We start from the raw sequence: 25,732 nt of genomic DNA, 5'->3' as shown, positions 1-25,732 counted from the left end.
CATATTTGGTAAAGTTCACAAAAATGGCAAATACTGCGCTTTGAAGTAACCTTTTGCGTGCTTGCGAAATGTTGAGAGCCCATGTCAGATTTAACGAGGTCTGCCCTCCGCAAACAGCTTCCAACCTGCGGACAAATCAAACAGCAGTGCGTCTCATGGCCCAGAATCTGCTGCTCCAGGTCAAATAAAGACTGCGGTTCACTTCAACAAATCACTATAATCCTCCTGTATTTTCATAGAGCCTTATCGTGTTCGTTTAGCACTTAAAAGTGAGCTTATATTGCTGCATGTTTGTCTTTTGGAGAGCATTTCTTTGATAATTTGGTCCCAGCGTCAGGTTCTCCCGGGAGTCTGGATGTCGCAAAGGAAGCGCAAGGGCGACATCGTGCGGCGAAGCACAAGTACTGCACCCAGGATTAAAAACGAGTAATTTACTGAGAAATAAATGTCAGAATTTTCAGTAGAAGTCCAGCCACTTTAAGTTGTAATAAATATGAAAATAGACTGTTAGAAGAAGGGAGAAAAAATAAGCTTGTAACTTTGAAATTTAGAGTAATTCAGGAGTGAGGAGCAGCAGCAACATATGAAAATCCAAACATATAATGAGAATACATAGCTTTACCATTGCGCAACCCCAGAGGTGATACAAAGTCATCCTTCACTCAGACTTACTAAAAGGTAAAAGGGGCCAGTGAACCGGAGTTTCTGAGCACTGTTGCAACATGAGCAGGAATTCCAGTTTCTTCCCACATTGTGTTTTGCTGTTGATATTGTGAGGTGGAAACTTAAGGGAGGGACAAAGCAGCCCATCTCTCCGTGCGCTGTGACCTTGGGTCCCTGTCAGATACAAAAGCGTCAGTGCAGGACAGCATTCCTTGGAGCAGGTAAACAGAGCCTCTTCTAATCCCCCTGGAGGCCCTCAGTCTGCCGGAGCTCAACAACGGCTTTTACAAATGTTGACATTCGCAAACATGAACAGTCTGGCATTCTGGAAAAACAAAACTCCCAGCTTCCAACAGAGGCCTGAAAATGTTTGAGCCTGTCCTGTCCAGCGTTCGCTCCTCCAAACCGTCGGCGGCGAGTTGGAGGGAAAATAAAACCTACAAGGATCTGATTCTTAAACTCAAACACCTTTTTCATCAATAACACGGAGAAGGATTCTTAAGACATGCCCAGGTTTTAAAGTGTTTTAGACAATGTCACGGTGGGAGGATGAAATATTGAAGGATTAGATACAGACTGTGAACTTAGAAGACAAACTATCAGTGTTGACAGTTGAGATAACAATGTAAGACTATTTAAAACTACTAGAATTATTTCTCATTAGTATTTTTGCTTTTTACCAGTCATATAAACCCTCTTCTTTTCTCATTTTCTCTGGATTACCACCAATATTTACCAATTTCTTGCAACAACATGCATCCAACCTGCCGGCATTAGGACAGACCTGGGAATTAAAGTGTTTTTTGAGCAATAACAGCTTTATTTTAGAGCTTTAAATTATTTTTCTGTTGACAATTTTTTAATAATCTTTCTCGCAAACAATTTTTTCTATTCCAATATACTTCAAATTAAACAGATTTTGACATGGGGGGTTGGGGAGATAAACTGGTCCATTTCCCAGGTTTGAATAAAAGGTGATGCAATAAAAACACAAACAAGTCACTGTGCATTAGAGAAAATTTATTTTCCACAAGTTTCTTCAGTGAAATGTAACATTCAGTTTCAGTGACAATTTTGCACATCTTAACATAGTTGTAGACAAATGTCATGAACAGGGTCTGAACAAATTGCAGAATGATTTCAGAATAATCCAACAGAGAACGTGACTGAATCGTGACAATTGGTGCGAATGCAGAGTGAAAACACACAAAGATGCTCTGTGAACAGCTCCAGTCATAACAGCTTGGATTTTCAGTCATTATTTGATGCCTGATAAAAGTTCGACATCAGAATCGTCACAGAAGTGTCTTTTTAAAACTCCGACCAAACAAAGAATCTCAAGAAGCTGCGATGACCTTTGGTGTAGAGAAAGCCATAAAGCGGCTTGCTTTAGAGTTACGCGTCTGCCCAGTGACCCCGGCTGTCGTCACGGAGATAGAAACCTCCATCCACCGGGCTAACAAACAATGGTAATCCAGGCAGGCCACCCTGATCGATACAGAAGCTCACTCAACAGCAGCAGCATCAAGGAAAAGATGAGCAATGGTCAAACGTGTGTGAGGTAAGTTGGAATGACAGCGAAGGCTGGAGAAGCAGGGACTGAAAACCAGCAGCTGCTGTTGAGGGAGAAAAGTTCAAGTTTTGTTCCCCAGGCTGGACGCTGCAGGACTGAAATAAAACTGTAAGTTTGAAACGCATTAGTTCAGGGGGAGAAGCTGACACAGCAGCAACAGCTCCTGCAGCTCGCCAACAGCTCCTGTTAGGGGAGGGGGGGTGTAGCGGATGGAAAATGGAGTTAATCTCAGACGTCACTCCGCTGGGATGATGATGTGACGGCTGTTCACGCCGCTGGTTCAAATCCAGAGTGACATCCAAAACATGAGGGCAGCTGAAACGTCTAACAGAGCCGTGTGACACCAGAGCTGGACCACAACTACGCACGCTTTCACCAACCCTCCTCTACATCTTACAACATTACTTTACATTAACCAGAAGTGATAATCTTTTATTTTTGACTAATATATAGAAGAGAAAGAAATAAAGGTTTCCTTAACCACTGTTGAGGTTTTATTTAAATCAACAAAAGGTTAAGGGGTGAAAAGAAGACAAAATATCAAATCTTTGTTATTAATATGAAACATCAGCAGAATGTGTTTTATTAAAGATGCAGTAAATAAATTTGTTTCTTGGTCATTCTTATATTTGTAGGAAAACTTTGAAGAAAGGAAAGTCAATGCTGATTTTTGAACTGTAAACCAAAACAATGCTAAATATTCTTACTGGAGCCCCAGTACGTTTTACAAGCCCAGAAAGGTTGTTTCTATGTAGTTTTGCAGACAGACAAATGAATAAATAAAACTACTTTCAGATGTTTGTGCTTCACACTGAAACTTCATATTACTAAACATGAGAACATTGACTAAGACAGTTAGGAGTAAAGTATGGAGGATTACCAGTTCATAACAACATTTTGCAATTTTGTCCAGGAAGCTTAACTTTTACTCTATGATACGTCAAATAATATCAAATAAGTGACGTTTTTGATTGATGAAAGCATGCTAAACCTCTGACACGGTCTCTGAACGAGTTTAAGCCACTCCCATGTTTGTGTCACCACCTGAAAATAAAGAAAGAAAAAATGTCATTCTTCCAAGCGATCAGCGAAACCCTCTGAACCCTCCATCGCCGAGTGGACCTAAAGAGAAAGAGCTACGAGTTAATGTGTGGATCCCAACTAAGCTGCATTTTTGACTCGAGTACAGAATAAACAAACAATTCGGGCATCTGTCATTAGCAGCCATGATAAAGGTTTTAAAAAAAGATCGCCCCAGTGATGTCTAAAACAGCATAAAACGTCATAAAATCCTTTCTGCAACCACATCAAGTGGAGACATAAAGCAGCCAGCTGCTACTTAAAAAAGCTTAAGAGTATAAGCTCAATTTTTCTAATAGTATTCTTAGCATCTATGTGTAAATAATCCTTCACTTGAAGGTACAAATAGATCCAACATGAATCTGTTTTTGGCATCACAAGACACAATGTCTTATTAACAGCGTCATCGTTACTGGCATTGCCCGTACTCCCGTTCCCAAATCCACAGGATTTACTTGAGTACTGAACCTTAATTGTAAACCACAATATGAAGCACAGTACATACATGATGTCAGCAAACAAAAAAAACACTTCAACAACTCAAAAGAAAGGGAAGAAAAACACAAGGAAGTCAGTTTAGACTCAAATGCGCAACATACAAAAAAAGGAAAAACTTAAAACCACAGAAGTTTTACATGAAGGAATCGTAAAAAAGGACATTTTTCAAACACCTTGTTTGTCCTGCTCATACTCGCACCGCCCCGAGAGCGCCGGGACTTTTATTGGCCACATTCCTACGTAAAACTTTTGAATGTGTTTTGTTTTTTCAAGTAATGGTGACTTTAAGGGGGAATACCGCTAAATTTCTGAGTGTGACAGAAGCAAATAAGGATTCAAGCATATAATCACTGTTGCTTGGAGGGGAAAAGTCCTCAAATGGATCTGTGATGTCATTCAGAGCAGCACCCAAGAGCGGCTTTTATCAAAGTAAATATGTTTTTGAGGTTGATATTCTTTGCTCAAACAGAAGAAAACATATTCCTATAACTACAAACCTTTAGTTACAGGCTGTCATCACAGTTACATTTTCAAAGTGTCAATGATGTTTAAATGTAAAGCAAATAAATTCAGTGTTAAAATTCAGCGGTATTCTCTGCCAGCTATGAGGTGGTTTTTTCTTGGCAATTTTTTTTTTTTTAATTTCTATCATTTTTAAACTTACAAAAATCACCTTTTTTCCCCTTCAATAATTTAATCCTAAAGTATATAATACTTCCATGACGGATATATACAAGGTGAATACCCATAAGTTCACATATCTGTAAAGTACAGGTGTTTAAAAGTGACACAAATAAAGATGTGACATTGTAAAAGGCACCGGACACAGTGTGTGTCTCTCTCACACACACTCACACACACACGCACACACACACACAATCAAAAACACACATAAGCGCGCACACACCCACCTTTGGACTTCACATACCATCATTTTCACGGCATATCAGCTCTATTTTGGTTTTGTGTTTTTTTTATTATCATTCTTGTCTTATTTTCTTTTAAACGTGTCAAATGTCTCAAACAGAAATGTAGTCCAGCCATTTGTCATTTTGGTTCTAAAATAGAAACAAACTACTAGTAAAATGATTTATGCCTGGACACATCAGCGTATACTTACATATAAAATTGGTTAACTGGATACAACACGGGGAAAAAAAAAATGTACAGGGTAAATGCTGAAGTAAAGTTTCTTTCTTACTTATGTACATGATCGATTCATAGATAATGGTTGCCCCCGTCAACTTCTTTTGAATAATGTACAAAAACATCCTTTCTGAACTTCTGTTACTGTGGAACAATAAAGTTGGAACTATTTTCTTACTCACATTTTAAACTAAGACTAGTTTGAGCAATCAAGAAAAGTGTTTTTTTTTTCTTTTCAAATCAAGATGAACCCGAATGAAGATCTACGTCAACTTATTTCACCAGAAATGTTTTTTCAATGAAATCAAACAAACGCTGGATGCAGAAATTAGCTGGATCCTAGAGGTTTTCTCTTACGTCACATTCTTAGAGAAAAAAAAATGCATTAGGTGAAGTACAAGTGTAACTTCTTAATTTCTGTGTTTGAGAAAAGGTATTTGACCACAACAAGGTCAGTTCACAGTTAAACAGTTCAACGTTTTGTGAGAAATATCTTTAGACTTTTCTATCTAAGCAAATGCTCAGTTATCCAAAGCGCTCTTCCACAGCCAAGTTATCAGGACTCAATCAGTTGACGGTCAAACAGCCAAATCTGCATTATTCCAGTCCCAAAGACGAGTAAGAAATGTTGAATTTCACAGAAATGTGTTCATCCTAAGAATTGAAACAATTCTTTATGATCTACCACGTATGAACCATGTATGCCTTTAAGTTTTGCATCTTCACTTATGCACTCAACAACGACCTGAAACCTAAACTTAACTACTCCATAATCAGACACACAATTAAAATGTTTGCGAAAAACAGCCAAGACTGAAGAATCCAAAACAAAGTTAACAGTTAAAAGACTTAATAACATTCTGAACAAATAGCAACAGCAAATGACCGAACAAACAATGGTAACTTTCATTTCCGGGAGCAGCCTTGATGCTGCTCAATCTATACAAGCTTCTTCCATCTTCCCAAGTTACTGGGAATTTCGAAAAATAAAACTGTTACAGTCTCTATCTTAAAAGTAAAATCATGACAGCCCGGCCACCGCTGTTCCTGTATTCAACATCTCCACTAGGTGGCGCCATTGAGCAAACTAAGCGAGCAGGGGGAAGCAGGACTGGGAAGAACAAAGGAGCAACAGTGATGGGATGCTGCCATCTACAGGGGAGGAGAAACACTGCATTCTGTCACAACCGTTCCCTGTATGAAAACACCAGACCACTGATAGGATTTAAATTTTAAAAGAAAAACAAAAAACAAAAAAAAAACACTATAAAAGGCAGTTAAATTCAAATTATGACGGTCAAGTTATTATAAACTAAATTATAACGGTCATGTCTTTTGCGTGTTATTAAACTAAATTATAACGTTCAGGTCTTTTGCATGTTATTATTAATTTGCTGAGCGGGGGAGCAACCATTATCTCGTGATAAGTTCTACTTCAGTGTCCATGTTAGGTTGCAAAAATGAAAAAAAGATTCTTCACAAACTACAAATTAAAATTCACTGTCCAGCGTCTGTCCAGTGCCACTTCATAACTACAACAACTTGGTGGGCGAGGTCAAACACATGCATGCTCACAACTAATGTCTCTGTGTTCATTGGTCCAAGTTGGCAGGAGACGAACGGTGAGATCTGCAGAGACGACGACGAGTAGTTCCAAAGAGGTGAAGAAATCATCCTGAACCAGGGCTGGAGTTATGCACGAGAAACTCCCACATCAGAGGACAGTGCCATCTTGTAACAGACTCCCAGGCTTTGTTGTTGCTCCTCATCCATCAATCAGTGACACGTCAATGTGGGACAAATCAATCATGTGCCTGTGTGGTAAGTGTGATACTTTTCAGCTGCTGTGGATGCTGGAAACACTACGACAGCTCCAATATGAGGCCATTACAGTTTTGAAATATGAAAGTCTACTAATATATTTATCACTTCACTGGCATATTTACAAAAAACAAAAAACAAAAGAACAAGGAAATATTAATTACCTATGGAAGCTCGTTTGAAAACTTGCGGCGTGTTGAGGAGTGGAAAATTTGGCAATGGCTTTCCTCTGCTGGGGCATCATTTGGAACATCTGCATTAGAGAAGAAAGACTATTAATCTAGATACTCAACTGATCCACAAGAGGGAGTGGGGGTGGTGGAGACTGGTGGAATAATTCATTTGTCTTTTCAAACCACCCCGACAGAGGGCGCTGTTACATCACATATGGACAATGAATTATTTCCAAACTTGTGGATGCAAGTAAATATTAATATTACGTTTTCAGCCTGAGGAATGATTCTTAAATATAAAAATAGCACGACAAGGGAAATAATAAATAAAAAAAGTAATCCGAATGTCGAGTTTATGAGGATGGGATGCGTCTGGCGGCTACCTCTATCGGTCCAATGGACTTGAGGAGGCTCTTGAGCTGAAATTCGGTTGTAGATGAGGAGAGGCCCTCTATGGACACAGTACAGTAGAGGTTCTCTGCAGCTTTCTGGCTCAGTCTGGTGGTCACTGCACGCCCTCGACCTATCGGAGCGCCTCCTCTGCCTCGACCCCGGCCCGACACCACGACCTACCGGTACATCAGCAGCAGGGGGAGAAACATTAACCCCATGAGCAAAAAAAACCCTCCCAAAAAACTAGGAAAATACAGACTGAGCCTTTCCCATCTTTAACGGTATTCTGTGTCTACGCCTTACGGAGAAGTTTCTCTGTACAAAGCAGCGTTTAGAAATGCAATACGTGTTCCCCCCTTTGCCTCTCAGACTCAAACTTTCACAATTGACTCGTCATATTTCTACTGAGAACGTCAACGTCAGAACATGATGCATGTCACGCGGCATATCTTTATATGAGCGAGAGGTATGTTTCCCCCGCTGCAGAGAAAGAAGAGGAGGAGGAGGAGGAGGAGGGAGAGAGCCAAAAAGAGAGAGAGAGGAGGCAGCCAGAATATGTATGTGTGCGTCTGTGTTTGTTGGGGGTGGGGGAGCATAAAGGAAAAGGAGCCATGCAAGCGTAGTGGTGGGTGCCATACACTGTCAGCATCACTGAGTGTGGTATCTGTGACAGGAGCCTGGTGGTGACAGGCGAGCGGAGAGGCCAGGGGACCTGGTGTAGCCCTCTTCCTTACACTGTTCTCAGCTTGTCAATACTCTTGCAGCTGGCACACTGTCCTGTTTTACTGCAACTGCTGCCTGATTGGTATGAATTCACTGAATGCCAGGGTAATGCAACTTTATTTTCATTTCGGCTTCTTTCACAGCAGAGCAGCTATGAAACCCACAGCGTGCACTGGAAATAAATGCGTTTAAACATTGCTAGCACAAAGGAGAAGTCGTTTATGGCATACCCTGCTTTGCTGCGAGTCGGCCGTGCCCCCAAGGCTAGCCTGCGGTCTTCCGCCTGGTCCCTGTTGCTGCTGTCCCGTCATTGTAACCTTCCTTTGGAGGCCCTGGTTGAGTGGAGCCGCCTGGCCGGTGCCCTGCTGCTGCGCGGGGCCGACGCTGGCCTCAGGCCCCTTTCCAGTCTGAGTGGAAATAGTGAAGGAAAACACTAAATGAATATCAGCAACAAAGTTCCAGTATTTAGTGGAAGCATCACAAACCGGTGGTCACAAACTATTTAGCCATGGAGAACTGGGAAAAGAGGAAAGTGAAACTCGGCAAGCACTGGAACAGGATTTCTATCAGACGGGCTGCGGAGAATAAAGATCAACCCAAGAGGGTAATGGTCTCATTATCAAATAAAGTCACAGCTCAACTCTGTTGACATGCAGGGAGGAATTGAAGGTCGTCTCTTCCCCGACTCTGCAGAAAGATGTGACAGATCAATACATGGGAAGAAAAGAGGCGCTATCTCTGACCTGTCCCCAGCTGAGAGTAAATGGATTAATCCCTTCTATAGAAATCACAGCTCCTGATTGCACCCATCAAATGCTAAGCTGCATTACACTGAACCGACAGCAGCTCCGTGTGTACCCCATCCCCCCCCTCACACAAACACCCCCGCCACCCCCCCCTCTTCTGGATCTTTTGTGTTTTGCACTGCTTTGTATTATCCTGATGAAAATATAATTTGCCTCTTATCTGGGTGCCTAAGCTATACAAATCCAAATCCTCAAAAGTGGCAACTTTCTTACACAGGTATTATGCTTCCCCCCCACAAGCACCACCTTCAACCAAGAAAGATTAATTACAAGGGTCTTGGATTGGCATCTTTTGTTGTCTCACACCTGAGAGATGGGATGATAGAAAAAAAAAAGGAACAGGGAGATGACAGGGGGAAGAGTGAGAGGGGAAGGAGGAAGAAAAAGGAGGACGGGGGAGATAACATTGTCAAGCTCTCGTCGATGTCAGCAGAACAATGCGGAAGAGAGAATCTTCTTTTTATTCAAGCTATGGGCTTTGGGTGCTTCTTTCCGTTTCTGCACATTTCCCCCCCTATAATGCAGTGAAATCAGATAGCGCCGCGCAGGTTTCAATTAACACACTGACACACAGTTATCTTCATCCGCAACTAGACGGAGATTTTGGCGCAGGGCTTGATCCTCTGGGAAGAAGTCAGAAAGCAGCTTATTTTAAATACGATCACACCCCGCCAACATGTCTCATCATTAGTAAGTAATAATGTTTAACATGCCTGCCTTTGTGGTTTTTCAATAAAAGATTAATACGCAATTAATGCAATGATATAATCAAACGTGGACTCTTCTGAGACTTTACTGGTGATATTGTCATTCTTTTTAGTTTATCCTCCATCCTTAAGAAATGACTGTTGTCCTGAAAAGAGGATATCAACCTTTAAGGAGTGATGAGATGTCTCGGACTCTACAGATAAATGTCAAACTGCTCTCCTTAACGCCCACAGCTTTTCTGTGTTATAAAAGGTAAAAAGTACGTAAAGGCGCTGTGGCTTAAATACCAGTTCTTGAGGCTTAAAAGAGGAAACTCTTAACAGATCAATTTTGCTAAAATGACACAGACATCAGAGTGTCACTCCCATAGGTTAAACATCATCTAGATTACAAAATAGACAGCCGGGGCAATCAGTGGCATTTCTGTTCAAAGCTATTTAGTTTCCCTTGAGGGTGAGAATGTGCTCAAATGTCAGAGCCAAACACAAGAGAAGGTGTCAAGTCAAAATGAATTCATAAACTTACCAGTCCTGAAAGTTTGACGACTCTCACTTTTTGTGGTATTTGCTGGCTTTCGCCACCAGAGCTTTTGGTTCGCTCCATCACGGTCCTTTTGGCGCCAGGTTTAGGTCCCTCAGTCTGAGCGAGGCCTGGATTCACTGAGGGAATTGGGGTTTTTTCCGAAGCCTGAACAGAGGGAACCTGGGAGCCGACGCTCTGCAGAGAACTGTTCCTTTGTTGCAGCACCTGCTGCTGATTCAGTCTGGGCTGCTTCCACTGCTGCTCAGGACCAGGACCAGGACCAGGACCAGGACCAGGACCAGGACCAGGACCAGGACCAGGACCAGGAGTCTGTTGCTGCTGCGCGCTGCCTTTAACCATCTGCAGGCGAGTCTTGACATTGGGACGTGGCGTGGGGGTCAGAGCAGCACTGCTGGGATGGATGTTATTGCCTTGATTAGGATTCTTTAATGTTTGAGTCAATGATTGCTGTGTTCTCTGAGGAAACGGTCTCGGCTGCTGTCCTTGCAGCCGTTGCTGTCGTTTTTGTTCCAGTTGCTGCTGAGCGGGTTGTGTTGGTGTCGGGGGTGGTGGTGGCTGCTGTTGAACAGGAGGTTGTGTTTGTGGATTTGGTTGTGCGGGCTGAGTCTGTACAGGGGCAGAGGCTTGGCTTGGCGTGCTCGTCTGAGCATTGAGTCTTTCCAGCAGCTCCTTCTTTCTGACACCAGCCTGCACCTGCCGTCGCATCTCCTTCCTCTTTAAAATCTCCTCTCTCAAACGCTTCTGCTGCTCGATCTTTAGGCGGTATTGCCGCGTCTCCTCGTCTTCATCGGGGTCCTGTGGCACAAAATACAAGCTGAAAATGCAATCCTCTACTGAGTTCTTTACATTACTAATGTTCTCTATAGCTCAAAGCCTTGAATACGAGTAAACTCCATCACTTGAGCTGATTAAGATGTCAGGAGAGGGGAGCTATGAGCCACTTGAACCCCACACCTCTACTTTAACAATATTACTTGATGGTTCAATTTAATCCAAGTAAAAACTCAAGAGAATCTGATCTGCTGTTTCCAAATGAATGAGAGTGATGACAAAAGCAACCTTAATATCCAGCTCTTTTAGGTACATTGTTAACACGACATTCACATCATTATTTCGGACAAATATCTATGAAAAATATGAAATAATTAAAATATTAAAAGAGCAAACTGTGCCGGGCACAGGATAGTAGGGCTGCAACTCATGGCTATTCTGATAGCAGATTATTCAACGATTAGTCAACTAATTGGATAATTAATATATGGCTCTTATTTAGCTCTCAGCTTTTAAAATGTTGCATGAAGTTGTTTAAATAATGTGCTAATTAACAATAAAAGACAAGAAAGATAGACGCTTTATTCAAAAATATATATTTTAAATCAACTTTGCTGCCAGTCGCCATGGTGGCGCTGTACTCTATTGCACGTGTGTAACTCACAGCAGAGATAAGAAGAGAGGAAGATGTCTCACTCTGTAGAAATTTATTTACGCATTTATTTATTTCGCCCAACAATAGTCGGCAATTAAATTTGTTGTTGACTATTCTTATCATATTTTTTTGTCAACAACATCGTAGCCCTACTGTGTAGCTCAGCTGGTTGAGCAGGCACCACGTGGGGAAGCTATCACTCTGGTGCAGCCGCTCCAGGCTTGAATCCCAGCCTGTGACTCCTTGCTGCACGACTTGCCCTTCTCTCTAGCCCAAGTTTTCTGTCTCGCCACTTTCAAATAAAGGCCACTAGAGCCACAAAAAAAATCTTTAAAAATAACAAAACAAAAAAGAAACAGCGTGTTCAGTTTCTTCTTTTTTTGCTCCCCTATATGCTGGTAGAGGAAAAACTCTGACCTGCTTCTTGGTTGCGATCTCCTTATTAATCACTGTCCTGCCTGCTTCCCCAAGCTGAGGTTCAGGTTTTGCAGCCACTTGGCCTCGTCCTCGTCCTCTGCCACCGCCAGACATCAGTGGCACGTTCTGTCCGGGGCGCATCCCCTGTGTTGTCCTGGAAACGGGCCTGATGTTGGCGGTGGGAGACGCGAGGATTGGGGCGGGACGGCCACTGTTTGTGCTTGTGTTACAAGGCGCTACAGGGAGCTCCCGTAGGTTGCTGTTGCGCTGCTGCATTTGTTTGGAGATGGGTGTGTTCTGAAGAGAGAGAAAAATGTAAACAATTCATAACAGCATATAATCAGTTTTCCTTCAAACTGGTATTTACTTATTGAGTAAATACAACAACTTTAGCAATTTGACACTATGATCAAATACAGAAACCCACATAATTTGAGCTTGAGTGGAAAAAAGATGGGCTACCATTATTGTTTCTCACCATTCTGTGCCTGTTTGACATGTTACGCTGTTGGAGGTTCTGAGGGCGGGGAGTCATCTGCCTGGGAGCGCCATGTGCCTGCTGCTGACTGAAAGGATTCTGACCATGATGCATTACGGGGCGAGGCTCTCCGTGGTTTAGCGGTTGCTGGTGATGATGGGGTAAGTCTTGTCTATGGTGTTGCTGCTGCTGGTGGATGGCATGGGGTGACAGGGGGTCATGATGTGGGAGCTGGGAGACAGGAAAACCATGTATTATGGACAAAAGAAGCTGAATATTCTAGCTGATTGTGTTATTTAGTTAATTTTTTTAACAAAATATTGTTTTCTATGACTGGTATATAAAACCTTAGACTGGTTACTATGTATTAATAACCTGTGACTGACATTGTTCTCGTTTGACCATACAGCACTACTGACAACAATGATTGAATCACTAGAGGGAGCTCTTGTCTACATCGCTTAACAAAATGCAGCAGTGCCAAATAAACAACACTCTTTCATCAATCCTTCAGTAGCTTTGCTTATGACAACCATATTCAACATGAAATACAAAAGCTAATTGGAGCAAGAATTGAAAAACAAAGCAGCAACTATGTGACGATGTATTAGTCAATAAAAAAAAATCACTTACTCTCAATCGTACCTGCATCCCAAACTGAACTTGTGGATGAGAGAAAAGGTTCCCCTGCTGCCCAAAGGACTGGCGGGGGCCCATGAAAGGCCTGGGCTGGTTTGGAGGACCACCTTGTTGGTTAAAGTTCACCATCCCCTGGTGGCCTTGGTGTGGGGGGAGGTTGGGTCTTGGGGGTTCCCTTTGAAAGAGTCCTATTGGGCCTTGGCCCGGCTGGTTGAACGGGGGTCCTGGTGGGCCGAAGCCCATGTGGCCCTGGCCCGGCATCTGCTGCTGGTGCAGGTTGTTGCTGCTGTTCATGAGCGGGCCGGGGCCCTGGTGATCAAACATGTTCTGTCCTGGGAACCGTGATGTATCTGCACACACAGGGAAGACCAAAGAGATTCCTTTTTTTTTTTCTCTCCTGGTTCCTGAGAGCCAACTTCAGAACAAGCAACAGCCTCTCCAGGTGTAAAATATTATAGAACGGGGAACTGAAACATACATCTCTATCAAGGTGAAAGGGTAAACAACCAAGTGGATAATTAATTCTGCATTAACAATGTGAATAAGGGGGAAAAGAAACATAAATATGTATGTTTAATGCCATTTTCAAGGTTCATTCAAATGTATATATAAACACACATACATTTAACATGAGTTCTGCTAATATAACAGCACCAGAGAGCTAGCAGCATACCCTCTAGGTAAAGCGCTAGAGGTGATGAATAGGGTTAAATATGCTAAGAGAGCTTTGTAACCCTCGTCAAGGCTGGATGTGAGACTCACCTCCCATAAATAGGGGATCTCTGTCCTGGGGGCCTTGAGGTGGCTGGTTCCTCAAGGGCTCCATGTGATGAGGGGGCCGCTGGGGCTGGACAAAATTACCTGGCATGTGCTGCTGGAAGTCTACCGGTCCCTGAGAAAACGGAAAACTAATGAATTATAGGCCACTCTGGGAACTCATAACAACAAACAAATTAAACTAATAAAAACAAGAATATAATATACGGAGTCCTGGGTTCATTAAGCTGATGTGGAATCTTGAGTTTTAAACATCAATATGCATGCCAATATAAAAGAAATATGTAGAGCATGAATTTGTGAACAAATCGGCATTGATGCTACTTTGGGCTCTGGTGATAAAACCTTCTAAAAGCCTGTCTTAAGGAAAGAGAATTTCTGGAGGGGATAAGTGCCCTCATCTTTGTTTCAACTACTTCATATGTTCGAAAGCTTTCCACTCGCTGCATGCACGCCACTCCCCATTTACCTATGAAAACTAGATAACAACCATTTAATCCCTCCTTGGAATTCAAATCCCCCTCATAACTGTCTCCTTTATTCTTTTAAACATCCATCTCTGTTGAAAAATTAACCTGCTATTCAACACGTGGCACTTCCGTAAATGGGCTGCTTGCCTCCTTCAAGCCCATTGTAAATTACTTAAGATGCTATCAAGGCTTAATCCATCTTTATTCCACTGCTGGGTGGAGGTATTTAGAGAGAAGAAGTGTTAGAAAGCTAGAAGGCCAGAGTTCCAAAAACTTGCTTAACATAAAGTTAATCAAAGGGGCTTACAAAGACAGGCGATCACAATGGGGGCACAATCATACCGTTCTAAAAGGTCAACCAGCCAGGTTTGCACAATGAGGACTCTGGTGTCCATATAATACCTCTCAAATAACACTGCTCATCCTCTCACTTCTAATCCTTGATAAAACATTGTGAGGGTGCTCAATATGCAACTAATACTGGAACAGCTCTAAGCCGAAACAGCCGACAACATTTTCTTCCAGCAGTTGCTGGTCACAAAGAAGCAGTCAAATGATCACCCCACTAAATCTGGGAAGTTCAGTGTTTGCATTAATTATATCTGATGAGATTAAAACAATTATAACAGAAATTATCAGATGATAATAAACTGATTATTTTTGGACAAACAAGAAACAATATTGGATGTGGCAGGGTTTCAGTATGGTCGAAACAGATTTATCAAGAGTAAAACTAATTCAGAGATTTGGATGGTATATTGTTAACATAGACTGGACAAAACATTCTTTAAAATGCCAAAATATTGAGAACTGTTGTATCAAATTATATATTTAGAATGCTAAACAATCTTTCATTAAATTTCTATTTATGATGTTTAGGGACGATCTGAAATAAGGACTCCATGATGCATGCACTGGCAATGCCAGTTGTACGATAATTAGACCGACCACCATAAATTAACCTGACAAGCCAATAATGCCATCAAGATGTGTAACTGACAACAAGCTAGCTACTGCCTTCATCACAGAAATGTAACTTCACTGAAACCAAGAACTTGTAGAACTTTATTAAACTTTAAATTACTAGGAAAAATGGGAAGAAAAACTAGATTGAATCTATTAGGAGTGAAGATGAAATGCGGAACTCAAGATGTTGCAAATGCTAGACTCCAGCTCTGGAAAATCAGAGTTGTGCTGTGGAGGTTTGGGCTCCTGGAGTAACAAACTGAATTAATTTTATGATGAGCCAAAGCTGCACTGTAGAGGTTAGAGGTCAAAGCACCTACTGTGAGAACCCAAGTCACAAGAATAAATGGACACTCGGTGGATTGATTAGTGATTGCCAATGCCGACCTCTTTTGTCACAATTAAGTCAATCAAATAATATTTCTCTAATTACCTCCTAGCTTATTTCCCGCCAGGATGAATAAAGTATTCTTATTCCAATGATTTGGGGAAATGATACAGTTCCAGTCATGTAAAGACGTTTATCACAGCTGGAGCGACTCTTCTTTTTCCATCCTCCTAATTGTGCATCATTGGCAGAATATGCCTCCACCATGAAAGTCTAAGTTACAAGTAACGTTTTATCCAAGTATAATTTCTACACAATGCTGCTTTAACCTTCAGAAATGTTTCACTGTTTGCTGATTATTTTATGGATCAATAATAATATTAAGAATGACCTGCAAACAATAAGAAAAAAAAAATCATTAGGAGGAGCCATTTTGTGGTAATTGGTGTCGAGATAAATATTTCAAAACCTGTCTCCAGCAGAAAAAAAAAATCATGCAGTAATACTGGAGGCTATGACCCCCCATTCGTCTGGGCCTCATACAATTAAATTTGATGGGATGATAATGTATGATAATCATGGCTAATCAGGTGTCCACTGATAAATGAGAAGTAGCCGTCTGGTGTGTCACCTGCATTTCAAATTGTTTCTTTGGCAACACCAGCCTAAATGCCATTGACAACCGGCGAATCAATCACTGCGCTGTCCACCAGCATACGCTAACCGCTACACTTTCTACCATCTAATAAGAGCCAAAAGTGCCTCCTGATATAGGGCCATCAATAACCAGCACAACGTCAGGTTACGGCAACAGAGTGATAGTGACACTGAAGGTAAATACACAGCTGATAAAAATTTGAAGACCAGTTAAGAAATTGTAAAAATGTTACATTTAGTACAAAATGTAAATTCTTGCCATTTTTCAACTTGCCGTCAAAAAGGTTCTAGGTAAAGTTGCAAAATATAAAAAGAAATTGGAGTGAGACAAAAAAGAAATTAAAAAAATTGAGTAAACAATTTATTGAAAATTAAATAGGCTGTTCAGCATATCGAAAGTTTAAGTGTATAGCCTTCAAAAGCCAAAATCTGCACAAAAATGCCATTGTCTTTCAGAGATTCACACTCCTGATGGCAAAGGCAGAAAAATCTACCTCTCGTTGAACATGGTGGGATTGTTGAGCTGCATAAGCAAGGCCTCTCACAATGTGCCAACGCAGCTGAGGTTGGACGCAGTAAGACAGTCATTTTGATTTTCTTAAAAGATCCTGAGTGTATGTGGAACAAAAAGTCAAGTGGAACCAAAACAATTTCACCGGCACCGAACTGGAGGATCCGACTAGCTGTCCGTCAAGACAAGGGATGATCCTTGCCCCAAATTAAGGCCGTTACAACTGCAGCCCAATAACCATCAGACGGCATCTACAAAAGAATAGCTAAGAACCAAAAACGTATTTAAAGGCCTCGTTTCCTTCAACACAACACTCTTTCCAAGAGAGCACCAAACATGGGACACTGAAGGTGAATGACGGTTTTATTCTCCAATGAGAAAAAAAAGCAACCTCGACAGTCCTGACGGCTTCAAACGTCACTGACACAAGGAGATCCCACTTGAGATGTTTTCTACGCAGCACAGTGGAGGGGACACCATCATGACCTGGGGAGCTTTTTACTTCAATGGAACAATGGAGCTCCAGTCCAGGTTGTGCGGGGCGTCAAACAGCAGCTGGCTACGTGGAGCTGTAGCAGGGGGCATCGCTCATGACTGCAGGCCCTCGTCTGTGTGGTGACCACTGGGTTCTTCAACAAGAAAACGCTGCAGTTCACAATGCCCGCCTGACAAAGGACTTCTTCCAGAGGAATAACGTCACTCTTTTGGACCATCCTGCATGTTCTCATCCAATTGAGAACATTTGGGGATGGAGGGCAAGGGCAGTTTACCAAAAATGGACATCAGTTCCAGAGTGGATGCCCTCCGTGAAGCCATCTTCACCACTTGGAACAACATTCCCACTAGGCTCCTGGAAACACTCACATCAAGCATGCCTAAAATACATTTTTAAGTGACCAAAAAGAGTGGTGGAGCTTCACATTACTGAGCCCTTTGATTTCTATTTCAAGTTGTTGTTTTTTTAGCCGTGGTCTTAAACTGTTGACCCACTGACGAACAGCCTACTTCAGTTTATTTCTTGTTTTCAATAAATTGCTTACTCAAACTTAATTTTGTCCCACTACCATTTCTTATTTTTGCATTTTGAAACTCTACCTAGAACCTTTTTAAAGAACCAACAGTGTAAATGATTGCAATTTTTCAACTTGTCTTAAATTTCTGATCAGGTGTATATATTTTCTGATTAAGGTTGCAGAGAAACAGCCCGGCTCATTTGTACATCCACGTGAATGAAATTGGATGCAGCTACTTTCCGATGGCTAATTTGCATAAATCCATACAAAACATACTTTCCAGAAAGATGTCAGTCAGTACCAGCATCACCTGATGCCCAGGCATCATTAACCAGAAGAATACAGTGACTCAAGGCAAGTCTGGCTGAGTTCCTAGCAAGCCAGGTCCCTCAATACTGTAATTACTTTAAAGGCATTTCTGCCATCTCTTGGATGGGTTCTTTGTGAATGACATAAAGGACCTTTTCTTACAGAAAATCACTAACTTAAGATGCCTTTGTCCAACGTAAAATTCAGACATAAGAACATAGGGTGTAAAAGCACTCCAACCCCATTAAACCACCACCGTGTTTAACTAATTTAGATACTGTTCGCAGAAAAGGTCTGTGTGCCTTTGGGACCCAAACTTGGGGAGAGTGAATTTTTAACCGGCGGTATATCCTGTATTCACAGTTCCATTATGTGCCGAGCTGGCTCGTCCGAGTCCCAACACATCCATGAAGAGCTGTAAAAGTAAGCCCCGTCGCTGCGGCCCCAGCCTCAAAAAGTCTCCAGCCTAAAGCTCCTATCACGCATTTCCAGTTGTGCAGCCAGACTCCTATCAGTGTTTACGGATTTGCTTTAACAGTATTTGGCCAGTGCAGACATTCTAATTGAAGTAATGATATTGCCCTTGCAAAAAAAGAGAAAAAAAAGAGATATGCTGGCTGAGTAAAGAGTGAGAGAAAGTGAGGCAAATGGGAGGTAGAGGAGCAGCTGCTACTCACAGGGAACCTCTGAGGACCCACAGCAGGTCTGGTCTGGCTCTGAGCAGGAGGCATCAAGGGCACTGCAATGAGAGAAAGAGAAGGGCGGAAACAGAGAGCAAAAGAAGGTGGGGGGAGGGGAGACAAATTTAAATGAGAGGCAGTAGGCAGAGAGGATGTTATTGTAGGGAGGAAATGCCATTTCCAAGCTGAAGGCTCTTAGTCAGGTGTACACGTTAAATCTTAGGTTAGATTTGCTCCTCACGTTGTTATACTGCCATGTACACACCCAGAAGCTCACATGAAAATAATTAGCTAAAAAATGTATTTATTTATTTATTATTTAATTTGCTGTGTCAGCATTTGAGACATAAAATTCAATTGACTTGATTTTAATGTGGCTAGACTTTTAAATAATAGTATTAATTACTTAGCTCTTAAAACTTAAAAACTCCCCTTAAATAAACACGTTTTCTTGGTAGCTAAACCTAGGATGCTTTCTTAACACGATTTCAATCTTGGCCGGGACAGATAACCCATCTCAGGGAATGAGTGATGAGAAATACGAGGAAATCCCATTACTTGCAAGAAGAACTTTTCAACTGTCATTCAACCAGAAACAGACAGACACTCTAATCCAGACACTTTTTAGGAAACTAATGACGACTGACGCCAAAGCAGCACCAACTAAACATGGAAATCTTTGTGATTAGGTACTGCTGGACAATTTTGGTTAAATGAGAATTGGGATTGTCTTTTTAATAAAGAGACAAGCATTTTTTTTAATTTTTTTTTTGCTACCACTTCAGAGCACTTCTGGCAGTCAGGATAGAGCAAAATCATTTAAGATCAACAATTCAGTGAATCTACTTAATCTATGAACATAGAAACGGTAAGAATCAGAGGCAACAAGGAGAACCATTTTCTTGGTACAAACAATAGTTTTTTTTCTATGTCCATCAAACAGTCAACATTCAAGATCCTATTTTTTGTCACTTGATGAAGCAAACTGGGACTCTAATAATGTGAAGAGCCAGTTTTGACCCAGTTTTCTAATGCACGCGTAGTACGACTATAGTGAATCCAGGAAATAAATTTCCGAATACTTTTTTTTCTTCTTTTATTCCATTCTAAAAACACTGGGGTGAAGCTGGACTAGCCTACCTTGTACAGGAGATTGAGCGGGTCCTCTGAAGTGGGGGTTAATGTGAATGTTTTTGGGCTGTGGGGGCTGCTGCTGATGATGCTGAGGGAAGCTGGGTGGGGGGGAGCTCATCATTCGTGGTGGGGGCTCCATCTGGGGTCGCAGTGGCGGGGAGCGATGAGCCATGTGATGGGGGATGAGGGGCTGAAGGGGCTGCTGGGGAATGGGCCGCCCGTGCTCCTGAAAGGGCGAAGGCCCTCTTGGACGTGAAGGGTGGTGCTGCAGCTGTGAATGATGAGGAGGAGGAGCCATTCGTGAAGATGGCTGTCCATGGGGAGGGCGGGAGGAGGGCGTGTAGAAGGAAAAAATTGAGAAAGGAGGAGAGATAAAAAAGCACCTGTCAAAACATTTCTCTCTTTAGAAGATTCTTACATAACTGCTTACAGCCAGGCAAAGGCACACCATTAAAATTCACCTACAAATGTGAAATTGATACCAAAAAGTGATTTTGCTCAAATCTCCCCAGAAGATTAAGATCATATGTGATTTCTTCACTTTTAAAACATCCATCTTCAAACTTTTACAGCACTTTAATGGAGCTTTAGCAATTTACATATATTAGCCAAATGCATCTACTCAAAAAGATAATTTCCACCGTCTCTCACATTAAAAATGGCCATGCATTATGATGATCTATTATTATAAGCCAAATGTAACAAGGGCAGCTGTGTATACAAATGTAGTTTACCACCACTAAGTATGAATGGACGCAATGAATACTGCAATCATTCTGGCCGTGTCCAACAAAAGCGCACAGCTCCTTCTGAGCGCAACCACCTTAATAGAACACCTAGGGCTGGGCGATATATCGAGATTTTAATATATATCGATATATTTTCAAACGCGATATGGTACGAGACAATATCGTTTATATCGATTTCTAAAAAAAATAAATTTTTTTTTTTTTTTTTAGAATTTTTTTTTTTTTTTTAATGATTTTGATATAGCTTATTTTGTGACAAATTGACTTGAATGTTTTATTTGAGATTTGCACAAATGTTTTGATATTTGCACAACTGTCAACCTCAGTGGAAAAGTCTGCCTGTTACTGTCTACATTGTATTAATTGTACAGTGTATTTTAATTTAATTGTTATGCAGGAAAGGGATATTTGTTTTATTTTATTCAAGAAGCATTTTTATTCTATATATGCAGGCAGTTTATTTTTATTTCATTTGTTTTATAAATGTTGATATTGTGCAGACATCTGTTAATAAAGGAACCTGTGTGACATTTGGCATGAGGCTTTGTATTAAAACTGTTTTTTTAAGGGTTTGCCTCAGAAAAAAATGAAGCTAACAGAGATGCTAACAGAGATGCTAACAGAGATGCTATGCTATAATGCTTTGGGGGAAACCCCAATTAAGGCACAGAAAAAATATCGAGATATATATCGAGTATCGCCATTTAGCTAGAAAATATCGAGATATGACTTTTGGTCCATATCGCCCAGCTCTAATAACACCTGTAATAAAGCCTGTAGGTGTTCCCCAAGAGGCCGAGTTAAAACTCAAGAAAAAAATCAAAAATGCTTTGGTCAGATGCAGTTTTGCTCACATTAGCTACAGTTTTCAGTTGCAGTGAATTACTACGGTTCTCGTTGACCGTTATGTTGATTGTTTTATTTACATAGTCCATAATGAGTGTGTCAATATTGACATGCAAAACTATCCTCATTACATTGTATCCCATAATTGTTACGTTATATCACAAGCCGATTCTAAACCATCTACCCTGCGGCCCACCAGCTAACAATAAGCATAAATGGGCCATCGTAATGCGTCAAGTTTCCAACTTCGTAAATTCTCTTTGACGATTTTTACTTTTCACATGACGTGAAAAAGGCTGTTATTGTAAAAAGCTACATGTACTTTAAGCAGGCTCTTCAGGTGGCTTCTGGTGGAGTTGGTCCCCCTGCTATGCATATGACTTGTGGGTTTGCCGCTTTTCATCCGTCAGCCTGAACTGTGTTCAGTGGTGCATGTTGATTGATAAATGTTCAAATAAACTGCAGCGTGTCACAAAACACGCTCTCATCAGCTTCAATGGTGTGTTTGCCATGTCTGTATGTTGTCCAAGTACCGTAACATTTTGATTGTTGCTGATTTGCTTTGAAATTTTACTGCCTATTTTTATTCAGTAATTAAACCTAAAGTTAACCATTCCTGGAGATAAATGTCCTACATCATTGAAAGGAACTACTTTAATGCTACAGTTTCTCAAAAACTGAAGGGGAAAAAATTGTAATCTTTGTCTTTGGGCAAAATGTTACGAAAAAAAGGTATTATTTATTAGTTATTATTATAAAAACAGCAAACAGACAAAAACAAATAAATAAGTACTGTACTTTAATTCTGGTTTTATCTTGCCCAATATACTTGACATCACAACTACAAATAAAGCAGTGGTTTTGCTGAAAATAATTGATAACTTTGATATCTCTTTGAAACGGGTTTTGGGTCTAAAATGTCATACAATTAAAGATGCACAAAAACCTGAAAAATGAACACCCTTTTAAATCTTCTTATCTAGTGATGGTCTTACCTCCTCTAGTGCCATTTTTCAAAAGTATTTTAGTACTATACTGTGTTGTCAAATAAATCCCTTCAAAGTTGTTAGGGTGGCTAGATGTTCAAACGCTTACCTGTAAGCCCATGTTTCCCATCAAGGGGAGCATCTGGTCATGCATTCTTCCTCTCTTTGCTCTAAAATCTGGCATTCCAAACCCATGAAATCCTCCTCTTCCTCTGCCTCCTCGCCCTCCTCCTCTGCCTCGACCTCCCTGGCGGATTTGTCTCTTCTGACGTTCTTGTTCCTCAAACTCCATCAGATCTTTTTTGGCCTCCTCCGAAAGTTCTTATGACAAATGGAACAGAATATAAAACATTATTGAAACACCCAGGATAAAATAATTGTTTCCATTAGGAAATGGTGATGGGACATGCATCAATAATGAAGAAATAGAAACATTTCTGTTTAGCTCGAAGACAATCAAGCCAGGGACAGTTTGTTTATACCTAGAGTGTCAGGAATGTTCCTCCTCTTACTACTTGGAGCCGCCAATCGCACGATAGGGCTATCCTTCCTCTCAGATTTGAAGCGCATTCTGCCAGAAGCTTCATCTTCATCCTCTTCTTCATTAGATTCCTCCTTTGAGTCATCGTTGAATAAAGGTTCTTGTTCAACCTGGAGATATTTTCAATTGTTAAAATTACAAGTCTATCAACCTATATACACACACACGTATATATATATATATATATATATATATATATATATATATATATATATATATATATATATATATATATATATATATATATATAAAGGCTGGGACTTTAGCGCGTTCATTTCGATTAATAACAGAAAAAATGGCGCATTTTAATCGCATTAGTTTTTTCCCCTCGGAAACGTTTCTCACGGGACGACTTTCACACGGACGGCGCACCAACCTTCCAGACCCGAGAGAGAGAGGCTGCGTCCGAAATCACATACTTCCACCCTAATGATATTTACTGATATTTACTTAAAAGTGTGCTGAACTTAAGTATACTTTTTAGTATATACTTTTTAGTATGGCATTTCGGACGCACCGAGAGAGTTATGACACTTACGTCGACTCCCATTGTAAGCTCTGCGGCGAGATCAAAGCGTTTTACAACTCTCTCTCTCAAGGTTCTGCAACCAACGTGCATTAGTGTTACAGCGAAGTGCGGCCATCGTCATAACACAAGCTAAGTTGTTACTACACACGTTAAAGATGAAGGAAGTCGCAGACGAAAAGGGTCTCGTTGGTCCCATGGATGGGAAATTTTGTTTTAAAAAACGCGTGCTCTGTTTTCTAATGTGTTTCCATGTTCTGGAATGTACTTGAAACAGTTGAAAGTATTTTGTTATATTTAAGTGTTGTTTACAGAAGGTCCTTGACTATAGGCTACCTGTCTCATTCAATGTGCACACTGCATATATTTAATTTAATGCACTTTATAGCAAATTGCACTGATTTGTTCTTGGTGAAGCACCACCTTGATAAAAATAAACTGTTATAAATTGAACATATGTTTTCACTAGTCAATCATTCACTAGTCAATCATTCACTCATTCACAAATTGATATGCAATCAAATTGCGATTAATTAATTACAAAGCCTGTAATTAATTCGATGAATTTTTTTTAATCGAGTCCCAACCCTAATATACACACACACACGCACACACACAAATAAAACATTTCAAAATAGAAGGGAAAAACATGACTTAATTTCAGAATATTTTTGCAATACAAAGTACCTTGAAAAAGGACTTATTAAACACAAGTGAATTTACCAAAGCATAGTTAAATTCTACGCATACACCTGTGATCTCCCTCTTCTTTCTTAACCTTGTTCCCCCCCCCATGCAATAATTACAACACATTTCCAAAAGAATACAAAAACAGAATTAAGATATACAAAAACTGCGTTGGTGCATTGGTCTAAGGTTTTAAGATAAATCGTGGAGGGTCTTGGCACATACCTCTTCTGTGTCACAGTCAACAGGTTCCTCAGGGGCATCTTGTTGGTCTTGCTGCTCTTCTCCTTCCACCTCCTTACTGCCCTCTTGCTGTGCGGTTCCATCTTCATCAAGAGGTTCATCTCCACGGGAGGTCTGGTATTCTTCATCCTATAAAGATTACAAACTAAGTATCATTAAGTAGCAACAGCACTTTAATAATTTCAACAATTTGCAAATGTATTTGAGTCATTCTTAGAGGGAGAAAAAAGAAAAAAACTCAAGCAATTCTGTTTACAATAAAAATATACATTTGTGCTCAGAATTACTTTTTCTCAGACAGGCTTTTATTTTTGTTACCTAAGAGTTGCATGTGTAAATAATTATAGGTGCGCTGAATCACATTACATTTTAGGTAAAAACTGAACTTCATGAAACGAGACAAAAACCATACAGCGCATATACACCCAAAATGTTATGGGGAGGATTTGGGGAGGCACCACTACCCCTTCCAAGCTGAAATTACCATAACAGTGGGAGCAAGGCTTCATTGCTATTCCTGACAGCATTTGAAATTCAATGATATGTAAATGTTTGACATGATATACAGAAATGCAGGCACAGATAAAAACACTCCTCCCCGCTTCAGTGATGTTGAAAATATCATTGACTGACTCCTCACAAATCACTCTGTTATTGGCTGCACTGTAAGTTCATGACTCCATGTCAAAAATGGGGCAAAGATGCAGAGATTCTGGGATGTGACAAATCAGTTTTTACTCCAGAACAAGACTTCAGCTCAACCTCTAGTAAAGTCTATTCAAATGGCAATCATACAATTTCAAATAAACAACTCTCCTGTTACATAAAACTCAGCAAGTGTGCAGCAAAGATAGTAGTTACAGTTGTAAATATGAATTACTAAATAAGATCAGACTGTAGATCAAACAACAGTGTTTTGTTTGTTTATAAATCTGCTACCAGCTCAAAAACAAAACTTGAAAATAATAATAACAAATGGCATGCCCAAAAAAAGAATCTAATCTTTTTAACTCCATAACACAAAATGAATACCATGATGAGAAAAAATGTCAAGGCCAAACACTCCAGTAACCTTGTAAATAGATGTTTTAAATAATTCCAATATGTATCTACTCTAGCATATGTCTCTCCTGAAACCCAAAATCAGCAGCCACTTAGGCTAAGGTCAACATCTTATCTTTGCTTTGAAAAAAGGAGGTTTAGCCAATATATCTCTGTCAGG

The 25,732-nt window shown here is 40.6% G+C and overlaps 1 protein-coding gene across 3 annotated transcripts in view; it reads right to left on the bottom strand.

The window, feature by feature from the left end:
* Positions 1 to 1,669: 1,669 nt before the first annotated feature.
* The window catches only part of rbm33a (RNA binding motif protein 33a), a 41,945-nt gene continuing 17,882 nt past the window's right edge, over positions 1,670 to 25,732 (bottom strand). Inside the window, exons 6-19 of one of the 3 annotated variants that reach the window (XM_061713879.1) lie at positions 24,493 to 24,639; positions 22,996 to 23,164; positions 22,623 to 22,834; positions 19,939 to 20,242; positions 18,796 to 18,857; positions 13,850 to 13,979; positions 13,082 to 13,437; positions 12,449 to 12,679; positions 11,971 to 12,267; positions 10,110 to 10,922; positions 8,301 to 8,477; positions 7,338 to 7,523; positions 6,946 to 7,034; positions 1,670 to 6,774 (exon numbers count right to left, since the gene is read on the bottom strand). In XM_061713879.1, the coding sequence (XP_061569863.1) occupies positions 6,726 to 6,774; positions 6,946 to 7,034; positions 7,338 to 7,523; positions 8,301 to 8,477; positions 10,110 to 10,922; positions 11,971 to 12,267; positions 12,449 to 12,679; positions 13,082 to 13,437; positions 13,850 to 13,979; positions 18,796 to 18,857; positions 19,939 to 20,242; positions 22,623 to 22,834; positions 22,996 to 23,164; positions 24,493 to 24,639 (3,222 nt within the window). In that variant the 3' untranslated portion in view covers positions 1,670 to 6,725. The remainder of the gene's footprint in view (positions 6,775 to 6,945; positions 7,035 to 7,337; positions 7,524 to 8,300; positions 8,478 to 10,109; positions 10,923 to 11,970; positions 12,268 to 12,448; positions 12,680 to 13,081; positions 13,438 to 13,849; positions 13,980 to 18,795; positions 18,858 to 19,938; positions 20,243 to 22,622; positions 22,835 to 22,995; positions 23,165 to 24,492; positions 24,640 to 25,732) is intronic. The other 2 variants (XM_061713880.1, XM_061713881.1) reach the window with 2 other exon arrangements.

The sequence above is a fragment of the Cololabis saira genome, chromosome 22, assembly GCF_033807715.1.
Source record: "Cololabis saira isolate AMF1-May2022 chromosome 22, fColSai1.1, whole genome shotgun sequence".
NCBI classification, from domain to species: Eukaryota; Metazoa; Chordata; class Actinopteri; order Beloniformes; family Belonidae; genus Cololabis; species Cololabis saira.
Note: the sequence above shows the minus strand (reverse complement) of the source record. Positions and strands in the feature narration are given on the sequence as shown.